The sequence below is a fragment of the Lemur catta genome, chromosome 17 (genome assembly GCF_020740605.2).
Source record: "Lemur catta isolate mLemCat1 chromosome 17, mLemCat1.pri, whole genome shotgun sequence".
Taxonomy (NCBI): Eukaryota; Metazoa; Chordata; class Mammalia; order Primates; family Lemuridae; genus Lemur; species Lemur catta.
Window position 1 is genome coordinate 37310163 of NC_059144.1, and position 22493 is coordinate 37332655.

At 39.6% G+C, this 22493-nt stretch overlaps 1 protein-coding gene across 5 annotated transcripts in view; it reads right to left on the bottom strand.

The window, feature by feature from the left end:
- The window catches only part of KIF16B (kinesin family member 16B), a 238543-nt gene that overhangs the window by 12812 nt on the left and 203238 nt on the right, over positions 1 to 22493 (bottom strand). For all 5 annotated transcript variants that reach the window (XM_045528143.1, XM_045528140.1, XM_045528142.1 and 2 more), the window contains one exon: positions 13284 to 13367. In XM_045528143.1, the coding sequence (XP_045384099.1) occupies positions 13284 to 13367 (84 nt within the window). The remainder of the gene's footprint in view (positions 1 to 13283; positions 13368 to 22493) is intronic.

A 22493-nucleotide genomic window follows, 5' to 3' on the forward strand; every position in this document is an offset into this window, starting at 1 on the left:
CACCGAACGGCTGTATTGTGTTCCTCTCCACCAGCTGTGGCTGTGGGTGAACAGAGCAAGCCTTCCCTTTAATATCTGACCTAAGGTACTTCGTATATTGATGGCAAATTCCCTTTGGTTAAAATTCAGCTGGCTTTGGACTGGGCCGTCTGAATGACACTGAGTCTCTGAATCCAGGGCAAGAGGGTAAGCTTTTGAGACTCTAGGAGGGAAGACCTGTCGTCTGTTTTTTGTTCTTTGGATGAAGAGCTCCAGAGGATCCTGGTGGGACTATTTGCCTTGCAGATTACCCTCCTGCCTTGGGAGTTATTCCTTAGTGTCCAGACGCGGCTCTATGTCCCCCAGGGGGGAGCCATGGCCAGGCCCCAGGTGTGATGAGGACTGTGGCCCCCAGTGGTGGGCCTGTGACCCCACCCCACGAAGGAGATTAGCCGGGGATTTGGATTATATGCACCAATGATCCCCTTCACTGGGAAAGACAGTATCAGGGACGATGAAGGGAGGAAGAAAAGCCAGCTCAAAACTTCTGTAATGCTATATCTCTGACTCTAAAAAAGAATGGGGTAGGTGTATATTTCATACAGGGAGATGCAGATAAAAAATTCATTTTCCAAAACAGATATTATATACCAAATTAAGAAACTAAGTTAAAAAAAAAACAAACATATACATTGAATGCATATACATCCAGCACAGTACTTTTCTGATAAAAGACACTATTCATGAAACGAATGATGCAATGAATGGCTATTAGGCAATGTTAACAAATCTTGATAAACAATGAGAAGCATGGGCTTCCTTTCCTTAGGACCTTATCTTCTAGCAAAATTTCATAGGTTTACATTATCTCCTTTCTTCTGAGCAAGGGAAGTTTAGTAAATTAACTCTAGAGAAGGAAGTCTATCAAATCTTAATTTGTGCTTCAAAGCTAAACGTCAGAAACTCTTAAAACTGTCCTGGCCAGCCATCTCTTAAAATCTGAGAAGTTGCTGCAGATGGGAAATGAAGAATGTTGCTGATTAGGCAGCTGATTAAACATGTGCTTCCTTGGACACACGTGTCTGGCCATGTTAAATACCAAATAAGCCCAAAACCTGTGTAAGAATCAGTCTTTCAGATGTCAAAACTTTTAGCACCAGTGACTGTTTTCAGCTGAAATGCTGTGAAAGTAGTACAATAAAAGTTAAAAAAAAAAAAGTATTTGCAAAATGTGGATAGAAAAAAGATGTTTCAGATCAAAGGAAATCTCATCAGTTAGGGGATCTTGGAGAAGGCTATGAGGCCATCTGTATAATCTAACAAAATAACGGGCCAATTGGGGCTAAGTTGACATCCACAGTTTCTGCAACAAAGAAACTGTCTTTCAAAGAAAGAAATGCCAGTGTATATTGACTGACCTATTACTTGAATATGCCCAGATTCTTTCAAGTAAGAGAAATGCAAATATTTAATAATATGCATTTCTGTGAATTAGAAGATAAACACGATGACGAAAAGGAAAAGTGAACACATACCAAGAACCATAAATATCCCCAAACTCTGGAGATACTGAGGGCAGAAGCAGCCCTCCTGTTGCTCACAGCACTTATCCAGAGAGCTCTGAAATACAAGCCCTAGGATCCACCAGGACTGTGTTTCCAGATGGCTAAAAAATCCACTGAGAAAAAGGCGGTGGCTTCATGTTCTACCTTTTCCAACCTTGATTAGCAATCGATTTCTTGATTCCAATGTGTGTTTCTTAATTTTACTTATAAATAATATGAAGCAGGTGATCTCAATTAGAAAGATTAGGCAAAGTCTTAATTTTCTTTTTCTTGAAAATATTTTTTTTTTTGGTTGCCTGAAATGAAAATTACATATGTAAATGTAAACGCACTGGAGGGAATTGCTGGGAACAGAAATAAGTATATCTAAAAATGGATGGGAGCTTTAAACAGGCAAACAATAAAGGTAAAAAGTTGTGTGGAATTGGAGCAAACGGATATTCTTATCCATTTTTCCCCCTAAATGTTGTCTCAAAGGGTTGTACCATATGCTGTGATTTATTAACATTATGAAACCTAAGTGACACACATAGAAGAAAAAAGGATTGTCAGGGGGAAAAAAAAATAGCTAGCTGGATTCTAGAATAAAGATGCAGTCCACAGAGCAACAAACGACAGTATGAGGTTCGCTGGGAAAGACTATTGCAAGAGCCTTTTACCTAAGAAAATCAGAATTTATTTGGAAAACAAATCTGAATAAATGGAGTTAGGGGAACTGAAGCATCTATGAGCAAGTTGAATGCAAACTGGGAAGGGCTTCATAAAAGAGAAAAGATGATTCCCAAATGCTGATATAAATAACGAGCAGAGAACTTAGAGGAGATGGGACAGAGAAAGACAGTGGTTCTTAAAATACAGGAATGTGCGAGAAGAATTTTAAATATGTTTTTTGGGCCATTGCAACAAAGAAAATATATGAAAAAGAACTGCACTGACATCAATAGAAATAAACAAAATCGACTATTTCAGGAAGCAAGAAATGAGGCCTTCAGGTTTTATAACAACACTAAAAGATGCGAAAGTCACAAGCAGAATGTTAAACAAGCCAAGAATGAATCAGGTGGACCACATAGTGCAGTTCTTCTCAAGTCATCTGCAGAAAAGAACCAGCTGATTGACCGATGGGGGCAGGGGTTGGGGGAAGACAGAGATAGAAAACAGAAGAGACTGGAAAATGACAGAACCAGACCAGGGAATTCGAAAGTGAACAAATGGAATCCCAGAAACAACAGAAAAAAATCTTAAGAAAGGAAATGATTCTGAAAATTTCCCAGAAATGAAGGATATGACAGAGACTGATAGAGCCCAGGGGCCTTCCAGAAGAACCGACAGGCTGCTTACCAGAGTAGAATTCTCAAGGTTCAGGACATGGAGAACAGAGAGAAGGCCCCACAAGCTTCTGGTAGGGGACAGGGAAAGGATATGTCACATACTGAGGATCGAGAATCAACCCGGCTTTGGACTGCATAGCAGCAGCACTGGAGTGAGAAGACAAGGAGAAAACCCTTTGAAATTCTGAAAGAAAATAGTTTCCAAATAACATTTTATAGCCAACCAGTGAGTGGGTAAACGAAGGCATTTTGAGTGATGTTTCTGAAAATTTACCTCTTACACATCCCTTCTCAGGAAGCTACTGGAGATGCAGTTCATCTCAACACAGTAAATCAAGACAGACAGACAGGTGGTGCGGGGGGCAGGGGAAACAATTGAGGAGAGGGCAAAGGGTGACGGCGCAGGGAGACGGAGGAGGAGAAGGGAGTTGTGGTGTGACAGGAGAGATTTCTGCGAGGAGGCTGTGTTCGTGAACTATCTGGTGGTCCAAATGTTTGAGAAGAGATGTATACAACTGACCAAGAATTTGATGTTGAATTAGTGACGAGTACGTCGTAAACTAAGCAGGTGAGCAAGCTGAGCTCACCCCAGCCCTGATGCAGCACGTGGGACGACTGCACAGGGAGGCAAGTGCCCCTACGTGTTTGTGGGGGGGCATCCCCCGCCCACAGTGGGATGTTTGAAGATAGCACCTAAAGTTAAAAAAAAAAAAAAGTCAAGAAGCAGCAATTCATGAATGCAATTTTAGTTGGGAAGAAAATATCAGAAAGAAAAGAGTTGCTGCTGGGGAAGAGGAAGTGGAGGGTATGACCAGAGGGCAGGGGACTGCTTTTCAGAAAAGCTTAATAAAACCACATGAGCATATCCATAATTGACATTGATTCTTTTAAAAAAGTTTCAAAGACTGCATAAATAGCAATAGGTTCATACACACACATACACACACACACACACACGCATGCACATGCAAAAAAATGATCAGAAAGGATATACGCCCAACCCAAAAGGGCATTCAGCCCTGAGCAAGTGACTCGGTTTGAAATACTCTGAAAGCAGAGCCTGAGGCAGTTTATTTAGGGGTGATTCTGGGAACAAGGGAGAAAAGCCACAAGGGGGTAGTGTCGGGGTGGTCGCTGCTGTGGGCGACTGGCGACCCTCTGAGAACCATGCAACATATGCTTCTGAATTGTCCCTATGAAGGATGAACAGTGGCACATTCATCCAAAGACTGTCATGCCCCCCTTGTTTGAGAATTACCTCGGGGGCCTCACCTCCCCCAGCCTTCTGGACTGACCGGGTCTGGGCCCGAGGGGGCTGCAGGGAAGGCCGAGGGAGGAAAGCTGAGAGACCTGGTGGGCTGCTGCCACCACACACCACGACTGTCCTCCAGGGCCAGGGCCAATGTCACAGGTGGGGCAACAGCACACAGGGTCTTATGGATGGGTCTGGGCTGGTGGTGATTAAGGGGGATCCTAGCTTTAGCCACATCGAGATGCCTTTGGCTCATTGGTACCTGCTAACCGCTGGTGAGCCACGATGCCGCGGGGGGTGTGGTCTTTCGCCCTTGGCTTCAGTTGCTCTGTTTCCTCCCCAGTATTATCACTTTGTCTTTAGCATCTGATTTCTGATGAGGACTTTTAATTCACAGCAAGCTTACTCATTATTTCCCAAAGGATAAAGAAGCATTTTTAGGAATTTAAAATGCAACTTTTACTACAACCTTAGGCGATAAGAACTTATATATAATCTATAGATGCTTAAATCTATATTTATAATTATGTTTTATCTTCTTTCACAACTACTAATATACATCATTGTGTGTCTCATCTTCCAGTGAATACTAGCCAGATACTGACTGCATTTAAAACAACTCAATTAGGTCCTACATGGCAACCTGGTCCGCACCATTTATTTACACACAGGATGATGTGTGTACTGGGAAAAAGAAGAAATAACAGGTTCTGGCAGAAATGAGCAACTAAAACTGAATGAACAACGGATTACCACTGGAGAGTAATGGTACAAACATGATACTATCATAGACATGATTCAAAATGGTCACAGATTCCAAAACGATTTAACAACTCAGGCATCATCAGAAAGTGGTCAATGTCTTTTCCATCATCAGTCACCGTGTCTCACGTATGGCTGCTCCTTTCCTCTACTTTTAGCTGTATTTCTATCTGACACTTCTCCTGGGGCCCAGGAGCTAATTAAGTGCTTCAGTTTCAAAGACCTTTCCTCGCCCCTGTTGTGCCGCAGCAGGAATGTGAACTGTGAGGGGCAGCAGAATAAGAAAATATTAAAAGGGTATTTAATTAAGCAGAGTAAACAGCGAGGTCAACAGCAACTTGAAGCTAACAGCTGTCTCCAGCCCAGGCAGGTGAGCCACCTTCAGGTACAGGCAGCGGAGAGGTGAGCTTGTGCAGGATGCTCCTTCTGTCTGCGCCACTTGTGAGATCTACTTCTGATTCAGAGGCAATATGACATTTAATAAAAGAAAACAAATAGCCGTGCCTGGCTGTATCTATGAGGAGAGTAGCAGCAACCTTCTAGCTGCTTAACACTGCAATGTTCAGGCTTCATTTCATTTTGCTTTTAAAATTAACCAGGGAAATGAAAGATGTTCTATCCTGAACTCCACAAACAGAGCGTACACAGCTCTAAGTCTGCCATCTTGAGCTGGTCTGTGTTACTTTCATCTGATGCTGTTTCCGTAAATAGGAAAGAGCTGGAGAATCCCTGTTATGTACTTGCCAAGCCTCAAACACCTTGTAAATGAGCACGGGAGCTGGGGAGATGACAGATGTTACTAATTTAATGCTAGGGATGCACATGAGGTGGGAATGTAATTGGGATTGATGTCAGAATATCAGAAGCCCAAGAAATGGAAAAATTACCACCACAGCTATATCTGGGGTGACTAGCAGTGGCTTCTGTGATAGTTAATTTTATGTGTCAACTTGAGTGGCCACGGGGTGCCTGGAAATTTGTTCGACATTATTCTGCGTGTGTGTATGAGGGTGTTTTTGAATGAGATTAACATCTGCATAGGTAGAATGAGTACAGCAGATTGCCCCCCCCATGAGGGTGGGCCTCACCCAATCAGGTGAGGGCCTGAATTGGCCGACTCTGGGGAGTAAGAGGCATTACTCCTGTCTCACTGCCTTGAGCTGGAACACTGGTCTTTTCCTGCCTTTGGACTTGAACTGAAACATTAGCTCTTCTTGAGTCTTGAGCCTGCTGGCTTTTGGATGGAATCTACACCATCATCTCTCCTGGTTCTCAGTCCTTCACACTAAGATTGAAACTACACCATTGGCTGTCCTGGGTCTCTGGTTTGCCAGTTGCAGGTCTTGGGACTTCACGATCACAAGTCAATTCCCTCTCATTTCCTACTTGTTTTGTTTTCCAGGAGAGGCTCAATAAAGTGCACTGGTTGTCATTTTAACATATACATTTTTATTCATACAAAAACATCGCTATCATTTTCCTCTGTGTTCCCTAATGGTGTTTAAATGGTTGGCCTTACAAGGACTTAGTAACAGTCAGTTCTAGCTAAGGAAACTACATAGAAAGCTGCACACATTACAGAAGACACCTAAATGTCAGCATTTTCTTTAAAAATATTTTAACACCAACAAAAATAGTGAAGTGGTATTCACTTCACCAACACAACTAGTGAAGTGGTAAAAAAGCACTATTTCAATACTATGGATTATGGGCACAAATGTAAAGTTCACAAATATATTTAATAACAGATTTCACTGTCTTGTTAAGATTAATGTCCAGGGCCTTAGGTGTCTATACCAATTCCATCACTGTTCCCAGTTCTCATTCAACTGAACAACAAGTCACCCTGATTCTACCTCCTGTAGATCTCTCCAAACTATTGATTTTTCTCATCTCAGCTGACACTGCACCCTAATCCAGGGCACAATCCTGTCTCGCCTGGAAGATGGGAATAGCCCAGTCATTGCTCTTTCTGCCCCCAGCTGCTCCTGCTCTCACCCTTCTCTCCAGTGGTAAAACCTCATCCCTCCACTCCTTTGCTTACAACACTTCATTGGCTTTCCAATGTCCTCTGGGTCAGGTCCAAAGTCATGGAGATGGCTCGAGGATCCGGCGTTTCCTACCCTCTCTACCCTGACCCACCAATCTCACTTTCCCATAGTAGGTCCAGATTCCTGAGTCCCACTGTAGTCCTGCTGAATTACAATATACTGGAACAAGGCTTGAGCATCTGTAGTTTTCCAAAAGCTGCTCAAGATAATTTCAAAGACTGGCCAGAAAGGTTTGAGAACCACTGCTCTGGCAATCGTGTCCTCTGACCTCAGCAAAAGTGGTCATGACTATCCCTTCAGTGTTCTGAAGTGACTTCTTGCCTCTGCTCCAAAAGGACCGTGAGCTCTCTGAAGACATGAGCCGTGTGACTGAATGTATGCAGGCCAGGCTCAGGCCAGGCGTGGGAAGCAGTCCTGAGCGTGAACGGTTACTGTCATAGTCACTGCATTGCTTCGATAAAGACAGCAAAGACCGCAAAAGAGACATCACTGGACAGCAAGTACTTCCTGTGAAACGTACCCACCTACAAAGTGTTCTTGCCAAAAAATCAAACCTGAACCCAATCTAGCCTCTGGTTTTCAGAAAATGCAGGATTAGAGGAGCATCGTGAATGACGCCGTGGGGATGCACTCAGCAAAACCCAGACTATGAGGATTTCAACAGATAAATGACATGGTGAGCTCAAATAGATGGTGAGAAAAAAAGAGAGAGGGCAACCTATACATTGTACGAAACTTAAAAGACATATCAACCAATGCTATGTGTAAATATAATTTGGTCTTGATTCAAATACATATATTGAAAAAAATGAAAAAATTGGTATGGCCCATCATTACTACCTTCACAGTACCAACTAACATTTTTGAGTGCTTTTTCTTTGTGCTTTTTCTTTCTTTCATGTTATGTATATGATCTCATTTAATCCTCAGTGTAACTCTAGTAAAATATTATTATTACCCTCATTTTTCAGATAGAAAAACTAAAGCAGTGACATTACACAACTCCAAAGGCACAGGACCAGGATTCAGGACTGGGTTAATCTGCTCCAAGGCCCCATTCCTAGCTACCACATTTCTTTAGATCCATATCTCAACAATGCTTTAGGCTAAGGAGACGAACATGGGGAAGAAAGAGGTGGTTTTGGGCTCCTGCCTGCTCTAGTTCTCTACGAAGTTTGTAAAAAATTTTCCTAGAAATTTCTTAGGTTATTTCCAAACGTGGTTGTATTATTCTGGAAAGCTTTACGGTTTTAGAGGATTTCATTTGTTTTCATTAATTACAGTTACTCCTTCAAATGATAGATTAAAATGATTAGTAGAAATGTTTCTAAGGAGATAATAACATTCTCTGAAATTAGTAACCCAAAATGCACCTCTCGCTAATGAACAAAAATAAAACAAAACAGAAAACTCATTAATTTAGGGCTAATTTGGGCAGATTTTCTGATAATTCAGTAAAAGTGAAGCATGTGTGAAGTATCACGGGAGATTAAGAATTGAATTAGACGTTGATTCTGCTGCCTTCAAGTGCTTAGCACAATAGGGAAGATTTGAGACATAAACACCTTTTGATATAAGCAAGAAAGTGACAGGAGTCTTAAAGAAGTAGAGGGGAGATTTCATGGATGTTCCAGAATAGTCTAACCAAAGCATGGCCCGTATTTCAGACACTTATTGCAATTGAACACAGTAATTTTATGTCTGTTCAATCTATGTATAATAAAAAAGAATTGCATTTGTCTTTTGTATATCCTTTTGATTTCATTTTTCTAGTAATTGTCATTCAATGTACAAAAGTACTCATGAGTGATGGAATGTAACTAGTCCTTCACCATTGAGTTTGAGAAACAGTATATTCTAAGAGACATGTGGTTCAAAACTTGAGATATTTCAGGCCTATTGTTAATAAATACCATATACCACATTTATTAGAGCTCAATTTGATATCCATTTGGATATACATATTAACAGACTATATATGTGTATATGTAAGCATGTGTATTTTATATACTACATGTAATATTTAAAGTCATAAAAATTTCTTTAAAGACATTGTGAGTTTATATTCTTCAGTAATTCATGAGGATGCCCTTTTTTATACTTTGGTGAATTTAAGATATTCTCAAAATAAATATGCATGAGAACAATGTGACATCTCATAAATAAACAAAGCCGTAAGCAACTGAGATATGGAACCTTTTATTACCCATGTAGTGAATATTTAAAATCAACAATCACCGTAAACATCTTTCCTTAAACAAACAAAAAAAGTAAAAGATTATAAATAAACACCATCCTAATGCCACAGTCAGTCAAGAGAGGAGGAAAAGGGCCCGTGTTGCTAACTAGAGTTTCTTCCGTTCTAGAACACTGCTTGGCACAGGGTAGGTGCTCAATAATTGCTGAATAAATGGAATGGTATTTAAGAATAAATAATTAGGCAGCAGATCTTAGTTAACACTGTGGTGATAATGCTGGAAGATGATGTTTTTTTTTAAAAAGAGGCATTTCTTTACAATAAGAACCAGCAGCTTCACACTTAGAGAAGGGGCTTGTTCTGAAAGACCTGTCTGTGAACTGAGGCTCCACCACCTACTAGCTCCACGACCTTCTCTATCCTCCCAAACACACATTTCCTCACCTGAAAAACGGAGATAACAATGGAACTCACCTCACAAGTGGCTGTGAGGAGTAAACGACTTATTACAAGTATTTGTCACTCATGCTTGGCACCTAGCAAACACCAGGTACCTGTGAGAAAGCAGGCATTATGTAGAAGCATGTGAAATTGCTGATATTCCTGCATTTCTGACCTATAACAATGGCAGTTTCTTATGGCTCAACCTAATAGTCATGGTATCTGGCTTCAAATACAGTAAAAAACACCTTTTGCTCAAAGTAACTTATCAAGCGGAGACTGAGTGTATTCTTTCCCTGTTACCTCTGCTGCTTTATCTGCCAGCATACGTCTCCTGGGCAGCTGTGAGGGCTGCAGGAAGGGCCGTCTGGAGCCTGGGAAGCATGTCACACCGGGGAGTGCTGTCAGCAGCAGCCTCGGACTGCCTGAGGGCAGGGCTGCCCACAGAACACACAGTTCCACCAAACGAGTTCCAGCTGGGCCAGGAAGGCCGCAAGGAGGAAATCCACCGAGTTAGAAATCTGCAAAGATTCTGTAGCTCTTTGTGAACCAAAGTGCTAGGGAGCATTTGAGCACGAGATGTGAAGCAATTATAGTCCAGACTGCAAAAACTGGCTCCAGCTATAATCAGAGGTGGCCAGATAACTGTGTGGGTGAAGCCAACACAAGTTTATCAATAAAAGTCAATTTATACATCTCCACTTCACCCGTCATGTTCTTACTCCTACCTTTTACGGTGCAGTATGTTAAATGCTACAGGTTCCAGCTCTGACACCAGTACCACCACCGCCAGACACAACTAATATTCGTCTCTCCAAGGCTAGAAAATTAATCTCTAAGTCTCATCACAACCGTTGGAAATTTCTGTTCCTACCCACCATTTTTTTAAATAATTATTTTAACAGCCTTAACTTTTGTAACTTAAAAAGTACCAAAATGTGTCTATGTCTTTAATGTGAAAACATTTTATACTTTTTGCTGATAAACTCAAATACAAGGTCCAAACTTTGGAAATATTTCAATAGCAAGGAAGATCAAAACACAATTGAGGCCAGGCGTGGGGGCTTGCACCTGTAATCTCAGCACTTTGGGACACCCAGGCGGGAGGATCCAGGAGTTTGAGACCAGCCTGGGCAACACAGAGAGATCCCATTTCTACAAAACATTAAAATATTAGCCAGGTGTGGTAGTGCACACCTGTAGTCCCAGCTACTTGGGAGGCTGAGGCAGGAGGATTGCTTGAGCCTTGGTGTTCAAGGTTACAGCGAGCTGTGATGATGCCACTGCACTCCAGCCTGGGTGACCAGAGCAAGACTTTGTTTAAAGATGGGGCAAAAAAACTAAAAAACCCAAACCCTACAATTGAACGCTTGCTTAAAATACTGCTTTTTTATCACGATGTTTATAAAGTTGCATTTCTGGATACTAATAATTGGTCTGATAATTCCTTTTAAGCTCACATCATGTGTATTAGCTAGTGCAGATGTGCCCTACTGCAATCCATCCTTCTACATGTGCTTGGGTATTTACATTATACTTCCAGGTAAAGGTTCATATAGGAACTTAAATATATACTCTTAGAGGGAAAGAAATGTATTATTTATCTTTGCTTTCTATAGAACACTTAGCACTATCTCCAGTATGGACTAGGACTTAAATAAGTGTTAAATTAAACAGGAAATTCAGGGGAAATAACTACATTAATTTTCATATTAAAATACACTAAATCAAGCAGTAACTTCTGATGTTAGAAGATCAAAAGAAAAGCCACAATAGTCGCAGGGAATTAATGCAAGAATCTTAGATTAATTTTCCATCAAAGTGAAGGTGAATTATGTTTGCTCCTTAAAAAGAAGATAATGCTCTAAGATTTAACAGTCAACATCAGGTGAAATGCATGTAATCGCAAATGTAAGTGCTTATTTCCAGAATGTGTGGAACATGTTCTATAAAGGCTAATGTCACAGGTAAATAACAGTCACAGGCAAGGGAAAGGATCCTTGCGCAGGCAGCAACAGTAACATAAAACTCTGTTCATCAACAGTTTAAATGACGAAGTAGGAGATGCTGCAAGAGCAAACGTGGGTTCCACCGAAAAGTACCAAGAATGAAAGAGCACCCTGAACTTTGCTCTAACTCTGCAAGTTGGAATGGAAAACCGAGTGTGCCGAGCGTTGTGCTCACAAATGCACACTCTGTTGTGGCACAGCCGGCCACCACGCAAGTTTAATCAGAGCCCTGAATAGCTGGGAATGACAATGATCTATCTTCTGTTAGTATATAAAGACAAGTGTACAAACCATCCTTCTCTGTGTTTCCATTAAAGACAAGTCTAGATAACTGAGGCAGGTAAGGGTTAGGTAACGAAAACCATCGCTAGGTCTGCAGCCATTTTTAATTTTTTTGTGTGATGCAATCAAAGTTTTGAGAGAATTTGATCAAACAGGCTCACCATAATACTCTTTTCCTGGAAGGCAAATTTTTCAGCTGGGTGTGAGGGTCACGCCATCGTAGGGTAAATGACTTCTTTAAACGTGTAACTCTGTGGTCTACCTCAAGTGTGAGCATAGCCACACCCTGAAACCTGTCCTTCCCCGTAGTGTCCCATGTTGAGGATGTCAACTCTGAAACTCCCCTCATGGACAATAATCTCCTGGTCTTCAGTTTCTCCATGTCCTTCCCCTTCGCCCCTTTTGCTCCCACTGGAACCTCCAGTTTCTAGATATTTCCCTAATCCTTGGTTCACTGGCACAAAGTACACCCCGTGGGCAGCTGTGTTTAACTGCCTGTCACCAGGAACAAGAATAACAGTTTTTATGTAGCACTTCACAATTCAGAAAGGGCTCTCTCAGGCCTCTCCGTATTTGATTTCATTTCCAATAGCTATTATTATTATTCCTCTTAAAGCAGCAGCAAAGGGAACTTTGAGAGGCCCCCTGAGAGCCTGTTGCCACTAGATTATAGTCAGCTGTATGTACTTTTGTCCTTTGTCTGCCTCAGTGGCTCACGTGGCAAGACAGTGACCAACGGCTGAGGACTACCTGTGACCTTGCTTCCCACTGTTCTCAAAGAAAAAAACTGGTCCATGCCTTGGCACAAAGACTTAGAATCATGAGCATCAGATTCCAAACAAACAAACAACTATGTCCCCCAAACAAATACAAACCAGATAAAGCAGATGACAATGTGCATTGGCCCTAAACCAGAATTCTACATGTAGAACTGGCTTGGAAGATGAAGTTAAAATAAGTCAAATGAAACCTAACCATGACTAAAAATAGATGTTTGTCTTTTTGCTTCCAACTCTCTTGAAAAAGCAACAATGATGTAATACTATAAATCTTCAGCTAATTAATTCCAAGTTTTTTTGCAGCAAGCTTTGTACCCTCATCCTGTATCACATACCATCTGTCTATGGTGAATATTTAGTTCTCACTCACATCCTGCTTCCTAACCCTTAGAATAAATGTATCTTCTTAAAAATAAGAAAAATGTTCCGCTAGACCAGAGGGAGATAAGGGCTTATATTTCAGATAAACTGATATCATATCTTTACAATCTGTTGCTGCCATCTCCTGCGTTAATGAAGCAGCACCTCCACACTCATGAAAAAATGAAATAGCATATAGCAGAAATATTTCTTACTGGTCAATCAGATGGCAAATTTTCCAAACACACAGAGAAAGAAGAGCTTAATTCTGTTACCTCTAAATGACTTCGCCTCTCAGCAATCACACGCTCATCCTTGTTTCCAAATAGTTTCTTTGGAGGGAATTCAAGGGCAGCTAGCTGAAACACATATTTTAAAAGAGATGCATTAATACCACACCTACAACCTTTGGGTCTTCATTAATCTATTACTTGGAATCTCCATCATTGGGTGAAAAGGGAAACAGGCTGAAAGTTTAAAGCTGGTGGGTCCTGCCTTGCTTTATCATCGACAACAGGAGGACTTTAACAGACCGGGCAACGTTGGGTCAGATTCCCTAATGGTCAAATGAGAAAAGACGACGGGAACTCTAGGAAGGACAGAATTAATTCTCAATAGTCTCAGATGACACATCAGACTGTGTGTCAGACGGTGTTTAACAATTTTTGTTTTTTAAAACACAAGTTTGTTCTTCTTTCAGTCCCCTTCTTTACTAGAATTCATTTAGTTTTGTGCTGAGATGAGAATTTGAAAACTCAACCTACACACGACCCGAACAGTCTGCAAAATAGTTTTAAGACTATTGCTCAGGTTCTCTAAACATTATGTATTGCCTTTTTTTGCAGTTACTATTGCAAATGGAGAATGCCTGTGCAAAAAGAGGATTTCTCTTTGCATCTTTTCACCTTGTTTCCTAGAAAGTGAAGGTTCAGAATCTGTTTTAGCCTTGTCTTGGAATTCCATAGTCATTTTCCTTATGCTTTTCTTCTTAGAGGTATAAAAAATCATAAACAATAAGATAACTTTTCTTACAGACTCCCAGGCAAGAAAGAATTCTATCATCTGGTGAGAACCTGACTAGCCAGCGTTGCTCTGGCTGAACGAATGCTAAGCAGCAATACTCACTGCAGTTGATGGAATTCACTGTTTCCTTCCTTTCCTCACCTTGTCGGGTCCAGACAAATTGAAGCCAATGAAGCATTATCAAGAAAAAAAATGAACATTTCTCCCACAGTATAGGGCACAGTATGTCACAAAATTCCAACTTTATGCCTATGCAAATTGCTAAGTTGATTTAAATTTATATTGCCACAGTGGGAGTCAAAAATTAAAGACTAGCATCTGTATATATAATACTTTAAAAACATAGTACTAAAGTATAATATACATACATAAAATTGCACATATCACAAGGGAACAACTTGAAGAATTTTCAAAATCTGAACACAGTGTAACCAGCACTCAGAGGAAGAAACAGAACATTGCCAGCACCCCAGAAACCACACGTAGTGATACTTGAAACTATCAAATGGTTTTCCAAAGTGGTTTTACCAACTGACACTCCTATCAGAAGTGACCAGGAGATGCAGACACGACAGATCTTCAACAGCACTTGGTACTACTGTCATCTTTTCCACCTTAAGAATTCTGGTGGGTATTGTGGTTCACATTTGCATTTCTCATGACTAATGATGTCAAACATCTTTTTATATGCTCACTGACTGGTTAGTCATTTTTAGGAAGTGTCTAGTCAACTCTTGTCCATTTTTTTAATTAGGTGTCTGCCTTTTTGTCAGTAAGAATAATGCTCCCTTTTCACTTTCTTAAAGGTATCTTTGATGACTTCATAGTCCTTCTAAAAAGTTAAATGAAGGTGGACAAACAAGAGAAACACTGGAGTGGGTTGGGCTAATACCAAGGGGTGGATTTCCTCTTCTCCTTTTCTCACCAATGTTCCACTTTTGTTGCTGACATTCAGCTTTAAAATCAGTTCAAGATAAAGTGAAAGACCATGGGAACTGAGGTAGGAAAGATCTGGTTTGAATCTTGGCTTGACCACTTATAAGCTAACTAGCTGTGCTTCTCTGAGCTCAAACATTCTCCACTAAAAAAAAAAAAAAAAAAAAAAAACCATAGAAAATGATACCAAACTTCATCAGGTTTCTGTGAAGATTCAGTGAAGAAAGGTGAATGGACCTTAGCTATATGATGAGTTGTGAGATCTAGTGATTACTAAGAAAGCAGCATGCCCACACTTCCCTGTGCCATCTCTCCCTGTCCAGTGGATTGAAGACGTGGCTTCAAGGAGCAAAGGGTTTTCTGGAACCCAGCCTCATTGGCACACACTCCCCATGTGCTGCAGCTCAGAGAAGACAGACACACCAGAGCTTGTCTTCTAGGCTTCACCCAGCCTCCATTTCATCTTGTACAAACGAGCTTCTCCCCACACAGTGACGCTGAAAGCTTGGGGAGCACGTTTTCACAGTTGGCTGTTTTGTCATTTTCTTATGTGGCTGATGAGGTGATGTGGTTTCTGTCAGGGGAAATTCATAGTCACACTCACACACTCAATCAGAAATAGCGCAATAAAAGGACTTTAGGCAGCTGAACCGGGAGGGGAGCAAGCATTCAAATTTCCTCGTAGTCAGCAGTGGTATTCCCTCCCCAGGCACAGATGGAGGCTAACATTTTGTGCTATTAATATTCAGCCTGTGAAATAACTCTGTATAAATCATGTGCAACACTGTTATTCAGATTTTAGGAGGGAAAAAAAGGTCAATTTTAAGAGACTTTTAGGCATTTAATCATAGGACTATGATATTCAACCATCTAACATTAGAGTTAAAGAAATGCAGGACTAGAGCTAAGTGACTTAGAAAGGTTAGCATCATAGGGTGGCAAAGTCAGCACAGGGAATCAGGACTGACTCCTGGTTTTTTTGGGACAATGCTATGAAGGATGTCTGCAGTGTATGGAAGAAGCCATCGTGAAGTCTTTGGGGACCTAGGATAAAAACAAGTCACTCCACCTTAAGTGTTTTAAAGCAGAAACATGAAAGTATGGTCACCAGGCAGTGATCAACACTTCCAACAAGTGCTGTCAACGGGACACTGCTGAGGACCTGTCCCCAACAAGGGGTTGGAAAAGTGGAGAACAACAGGAAGTGGGATGGGTCTAGAGGTGAGCTTCTCAGAAGTCCATTCTGGGACGTATAAAATTCATTAGCAACTATCACCTTACTCCTGTCCAAATAAAAAATAAAAATAGTGGTGGTTCTCCTTACACATAGTTAAAATGTTGGTGGGAGGGAGAAGAGGAACAGGGTAAGTTTCAATGTGGTTCATGATAGAAATGTGAGCTATTGGACCCATGTCCTATTGGTGGGGCTGGGCCATGAACGAAATGAAGTAGAAAGCCAAGGTCATGATGCAAAGTATAAAAATAAAAGAGCTCTCATTAAAATAATTGTTTGTATCAGAAATAGCTTTCCAATTACAGCATGAGTGATCCCTTCTCTCTAATAGAGTGGAAGCTGCCTCCATTGCTCCTTTTTAAAGGATCTGAACAATGCTGTTGAGGCCTTGCTATCTACAAGCTCCGGCTGAACAAGATGAAATTGCCAATTCTGTAAGTTAACAAGTGTTGAATATCAGCACTGTCACCTAGTTAAACCCTGCAGAAAACTTCCACACTTTTAAGCGACCTCTAGGGTCACTTCTGTTTCCATCCGCTGCATTATCTGCCAACTGAAAATACTCTTATTTGATGGATTGCTAATCAGCTATATCTAAACCAACCCGTTTCCTAAGAATATTTTTCCTAAAGAACTCAAAAGTAAAACAAAAACTAGAAGTATCTTATATTTAAAAACACATAACATTAAAATAGCCAAGCAGTTGGGATACCAAGGCCATTGGGGAACAATAATTGCTGTCCTAGAAGATAGAACAGTCACACTCCTAAGCCCATCTTCCGGAAAGAAGAGAAAGAGCATAATCATCTTCACCTGGATTGGCTTCCTCAGGTCAAAGAAACAGATCCCTGAAAAATGGGGAAAGAGAGGGCTCTGATGCTGCCCTGCGGTAAGGCTGGATGGGGACAGAGGAGGGCAGGGCCAGGACTCACTGCTTCATCCTTAAAGTAACAGGACCTAAAAACCCGTACAACTGTCGAGAAGCCCAGGGTAGAGAAGAGGCCTGGACTTTTCTCTCTCTGCAAGTGCAAAGCTACTACCTCATTTATTTGAAAAGAGAATGGCAAAAGCAATCCTCCGTAGGTTTCATTTCTGAATTGTGAATTATTTAAATTGCCTAAATAGTTTCAGAAGAAGACCATTTACCAAGATCAAAAGAGTCACGGGTCGGGACAAAGAAAATACTGGAGGACCAAAGAAAACAGCAAAAAATCTTTTCCATTTTGCTCAAAGTACTGATGTCTGAAATGTAACATTTCCAACAAATTAAGCATAGAAGAGAAGCGGTTCGGGGTGAGGGGTGATTCTTAATGGTCCCTGATGTCTCTACTCATATGCCACACACATCAACATCTTCTGTTTAGGGGGCTTGTGGTTTCTCATGTTGAATGGAAAATTTAAAATAAAATCAGAAATATCATCTGGACATTTTCACTTCCTCTCAAGAACTTTATGTTTACACATTTTCATTTTGATTGCCTCATTTTTCTAATCTAGCCTAGATAGCCTAGAGTTGATTTTCATGAGAAGTACTGTCAGGAACAGCGAATGACAATCTGTAGGTGGAGAGACTTCTCCTCAATTTCCTCTGTAACCTCTGACAAAGAAAATACAGTGTCCTATATTTCCAAAAATTATAAGTTCCTGCAGTTCTATAACCCTCACAACAACTCTAAAGGGACTCAGGTAAGTATTTCTGAGTCATATAAAAAATGTTCAAGAGACTCCGGATTCAGTAATGAGGGAAAAACATTTCTTTCCGTAAGATTTAATTTCCATAAAGAATGAGCACCATCGCTTCCCCTTATGACTTTTATGGAGAGAGTCTTATGTCGAAAAGTGTGATTGCAACAAAAATAATTTTTCTACTAACTGGGATAACTGGTGGAACAGTCTGGTTAAAGCTGCTGGAGCAAATGCTTTATTTGCTCTCCTCACCTCCAGGTCCATGGAAAAATTGTCTTCCATGAAACTGATTCCTGGTGCCAAAAAGGTAGGGGACTGCAGTACTACAGAAACTCCTCCTCCCACCATATCTTACTATGATATCAGTGTGGCTGCTGTGTAACAGGGAACTGTAGCTACCAGAACAGTAAGCCCTGGACCCTAGTTAAAAAATCTCCAGGAAAAACCCAAAGACAACAGGGGAGACAAAAACAAGGGCATCAGAGGAAATTTTAGCCTCTGGCACCACTGCTACATAGACTAGTGAATACTATCTACAGCCTAGCCAGACTAACATAGAACTTCCCACTCAAGGTCACTCTACCCTCAATTCCTTTTACAACATGTTTGACTTTCAACAAAATATTACAAGGCATGCAAAATGGCAAAGTTGCAGTCTAAAACTATTGCAAAATGAAAAGGATGAAATTAAAAAAGGAAAAATCAGTACCTCTGCATACCCCTGGCCCCTGCAAGTGAGCCATCAGAACTCAAGAAAGAAATGGAAGAAACAAAAACGTTACTGGAATGAAAGTCCCAGTAGAAGGAACAAATGTAGAATGAATTTAGGAAAAAAAGATTAGCATATAGCATATAGTGTTGGGAAAATAACTAGAAATGAAATGCGGTAAGGGGAAAAAATGTGACACAAAAAATGTATACCTAACCAAAGTGTCTTTCAAGTGAACAGGCCACATACAGACATTCTCAAGCAGACAAGAACTCAAATGGAACATATTAAGGTACATCTTTCCAAAACATACTAGATGACCAAAGATACCTAACCAAGAGATAGCAGAGTAATTAAGATCTCAGGAATGAAGAAACCATGGTAAATATTGCTTCTATTTAAACTCACAACTAAGAGGAAATTGTGTATAATTTATGTATAAAAGAATGTGAATGCTATAAATCTTGACAATGTAAAAATAATATAACAAAAATCGGGGAGTCAGAGTAAATAATCATTTCTATTAGAAGAGTCAATTGATAATTTATAAAATGGAAACACCTCATTTGAAAACTAGGGACTTAATATTTCAATTTTTTAAAATAATCTTTTTCTTAAAGTCACAGATATTTTAGGGACTTAATATTAGATCATTAAGTGCGAAACATCTGATTCCTTAAGTACTGAGTTTGACAGTTTATATCTCTGACATTTTCACTTTTAACACTTCTTGTTTTATTTTTATTATGAAGGTACATTCTCATTTTTTCAAATGCATGGTTATTGGCTTGTGATTATCTTTCAAAAAAAATTTTTAGAGCAACTTTTGTGAAACCATGGATAAGTCAAAACTTTGTGTTGTTTTTGAATATGAGTTCCGTCACAGAACTGATGCTGGCATAGACAGCTTAAAATATTAGTGAAGTGTTTGGGAAGGACGTGCCTAATGAACGCATGGTACATTGATGGTTCCAGAAGTTCCATGCTGGTGATTTTAATCTTGAAAATGAGCCATGTGGGTGACCTGGAACCAAGGTGGATAACAATGAGCTGAAAGCTATAGTGGAAGCAACTCCATCTTAATCTATGTGTGAATTAGCAGCAAGGTTTGACATTACTATTCCAACAATATTGGACCATTTGAAACAAATCAGAAAAGTAAAGAAGCTGGATAGATGGGTTCAGCATGAATTAAACATGCGTCAGGAGAGAAATCGTCTTGAAGCTTGCCAGTTCTTTGCTGTCATGACATAAAGGTGAACCATTTTTAAAAGGTATTGTAACGTGATGAAAAATGAATTATTTTTGACAATCACAAGCGTTTAGCACAATGGTTGGATAAAGATGAAGTACTGAAACACAGTACAAAACCAAATATTCATCAATAAAAGTTAACGGTGTCTGTTTGGTGGTCCAGCACTGGTATTATCCACTACAGCTTCATGAAACCTGGTCAATATATTACAGCAGATATCTGCTGCAACCAATTGGATGAAATGATGAGGATGCTGGTGAGTAAGCAGCTGAGATTGGTCAATAGTGACAGGCCAATATTCTTGCAGACCACATGTCGCAAAAAACAACACTGCTCAAACTACAGAAGCTTTGGACCACTTCTTGCAAGGAAAAATATTCCATTCTCAAGAAGCTGTGGCAAACACCTTTTGCAATTTCATCACCACTTGCTCTCCAGGCTTCTTCCCTGCTGGTATAAACAAGCTACTGTTAAGAAGACAAAACTGCGTCAACAGTTTAGGCACACACTTTGATTAATTGTACTGCTTCTTGTTTGAGATATCATAAACTGAACTTTTGATTCAAAATCAGACATTTCATATTTAATGACCTAATATACTTTGTGGTAGAGAACCTTTAATTTGAAGTTCAGCAATTTCCTTAGTTTTATTCCATTTTCTTTCACTTCTGTTAAATTCAAGTAAAATTAATGTTTGCACTTAAAAACAGCATATCTAGAATGAACACAATGTTTTAAAGTTATTTCACTCCTTTCCCCTATTATTCTCTCATTTTAATTCCTTTTTTGTCAATCTACATATTTATCCTTTTATCTGCGCCTATTCATTTAGATACTTAAAACAATGTTCATTAAGTGGTAACATTAATTATATTTATAGAATGACTTTGGGTAATCTGTTGCTTTTTTCTTGTATTTCCTTGTATTATGAGAAATTTTCATAAATGAGCATGCATCATTTTTATAGAAACAGTAAAAAAGCGATTATTCTTTTTACAAATTTAATGGAACAGTTAAATTAACACCATATGTCTTTTTCTTTTAATAACCTAAGATTTGGGGCAATCAGATTTCAAGTCTCAGTTCAGCAAATAGCTGGTTGTATAATCTTGAGCAATGTCTAAAAAATCTCTAGTTCCTAGTTTCATCATCTGTTAAAATGAAGGAATTGAACTGAGATGTTTAAGTTTCCTTGCAGCTCTGAAGTTCTATAACTCAGGTACTGATGATTAAAATCTCTCCACACTGAGTTAGAAGTGACACTTCAGATGCTACGGAGATATTTTGCCTATTATCTAGGTTATATTGCTTTTGAGGAGGTACCTTACTTCCTGTAAAATCTTCATAGCATTCTCATTTGAAGTAAGGCTCAGATGTGTAAAGGGAAAATGGAGCTTGATATAATAATGAAATATGTTACTTTTTAAGAGGTTATAGAACAGAAAAAGGACAGACACAAACGGGAATGCGGTATTCATGAGAAAACCCTTAAAATGGCATCTTTTCCTGCTACAGCCATTATCCTTACAGCAGGAGTGGGAAATGATGCAAAGACATTTGAGCTCTTATAGGAAAATTGTGTATTAGAGTTAAAAATGATGACTCAAGTCAAATAAATTGGATATTTGTGGAGATATGATAGGCCTAGAGAATGCCAAAAGAAAGTTTAACAACAGCTCTATGGCCTACTTTGTATAATTATGAAATTTGATTATGCACAGTAAAACACAGGAAACAAACGAGGATTAAAATAGCACATTTCTTTGGCCTAAGCAAAACATAATGACAAGCTTGTTTGGCAATTCAGGACATTAAATATATTTTAAAGACAAAAGGATTGAAATAAAAGTCACTAGAAAAATGAAATCAATCATTTTGAGGCCTACTGATTTCCAATGAAATTTATCTTTCCCTTTTTTAGTGCATGTGACGTCTAAGAACTCAAGTAATTAGCTTTATTTTGAATGTTCGACCAACAAGCCTCTAATTTTCAGGTTGGAAAATAGATCTAAATGAAGAATTTTCAATAGAGTAAGATAAGACAATTAGTAGTTATTTAAAACTAGCATAGCCATTTTATATAATTATTTGTGAACCCCTGGTTTGGGAAAATGGAAGCATTGTGTACCACCCATGTATCCATTTAGCTAGCTATATGTAGATGCATGTATATTAGAAATACAGTCAGCACTCTCTCTCTGTTGATACCGTAGCATTTCTTAATGATCCCAGAGTGAAATTTTCATCTACAAGTTGATTTTTCTCTAATTCCCAGTGGACTGACACAGCCCGATTTTCTTCTAAGAGTCATCAAGCTCCAATCCTGGCTTCAAGGTTTATTACATCATAATAAGATAGGTCAGCCAGTTTGCTGCCATCAAGAAGACAAATTAAATGTGATGGAAAAGTTTGCCTTTATTAAAAGCCTTTCTCTCTTGGCCAAGTTCACTTTTTAGTTTAGCCAGACCCTGTATTAAGTGTAGGTGGTCTTAGAGGCAACAGACACGGCACAGGCCACTTTGATAAATGGCATCGTTATTACATTGGATATAAATAATGGCAGCCCTAAAATATAGAAATTAAAATGGGTAATAAAATGCCTTGCCTATCTTTTAAGATTTTTAACAATTAAGCAGCTAAAA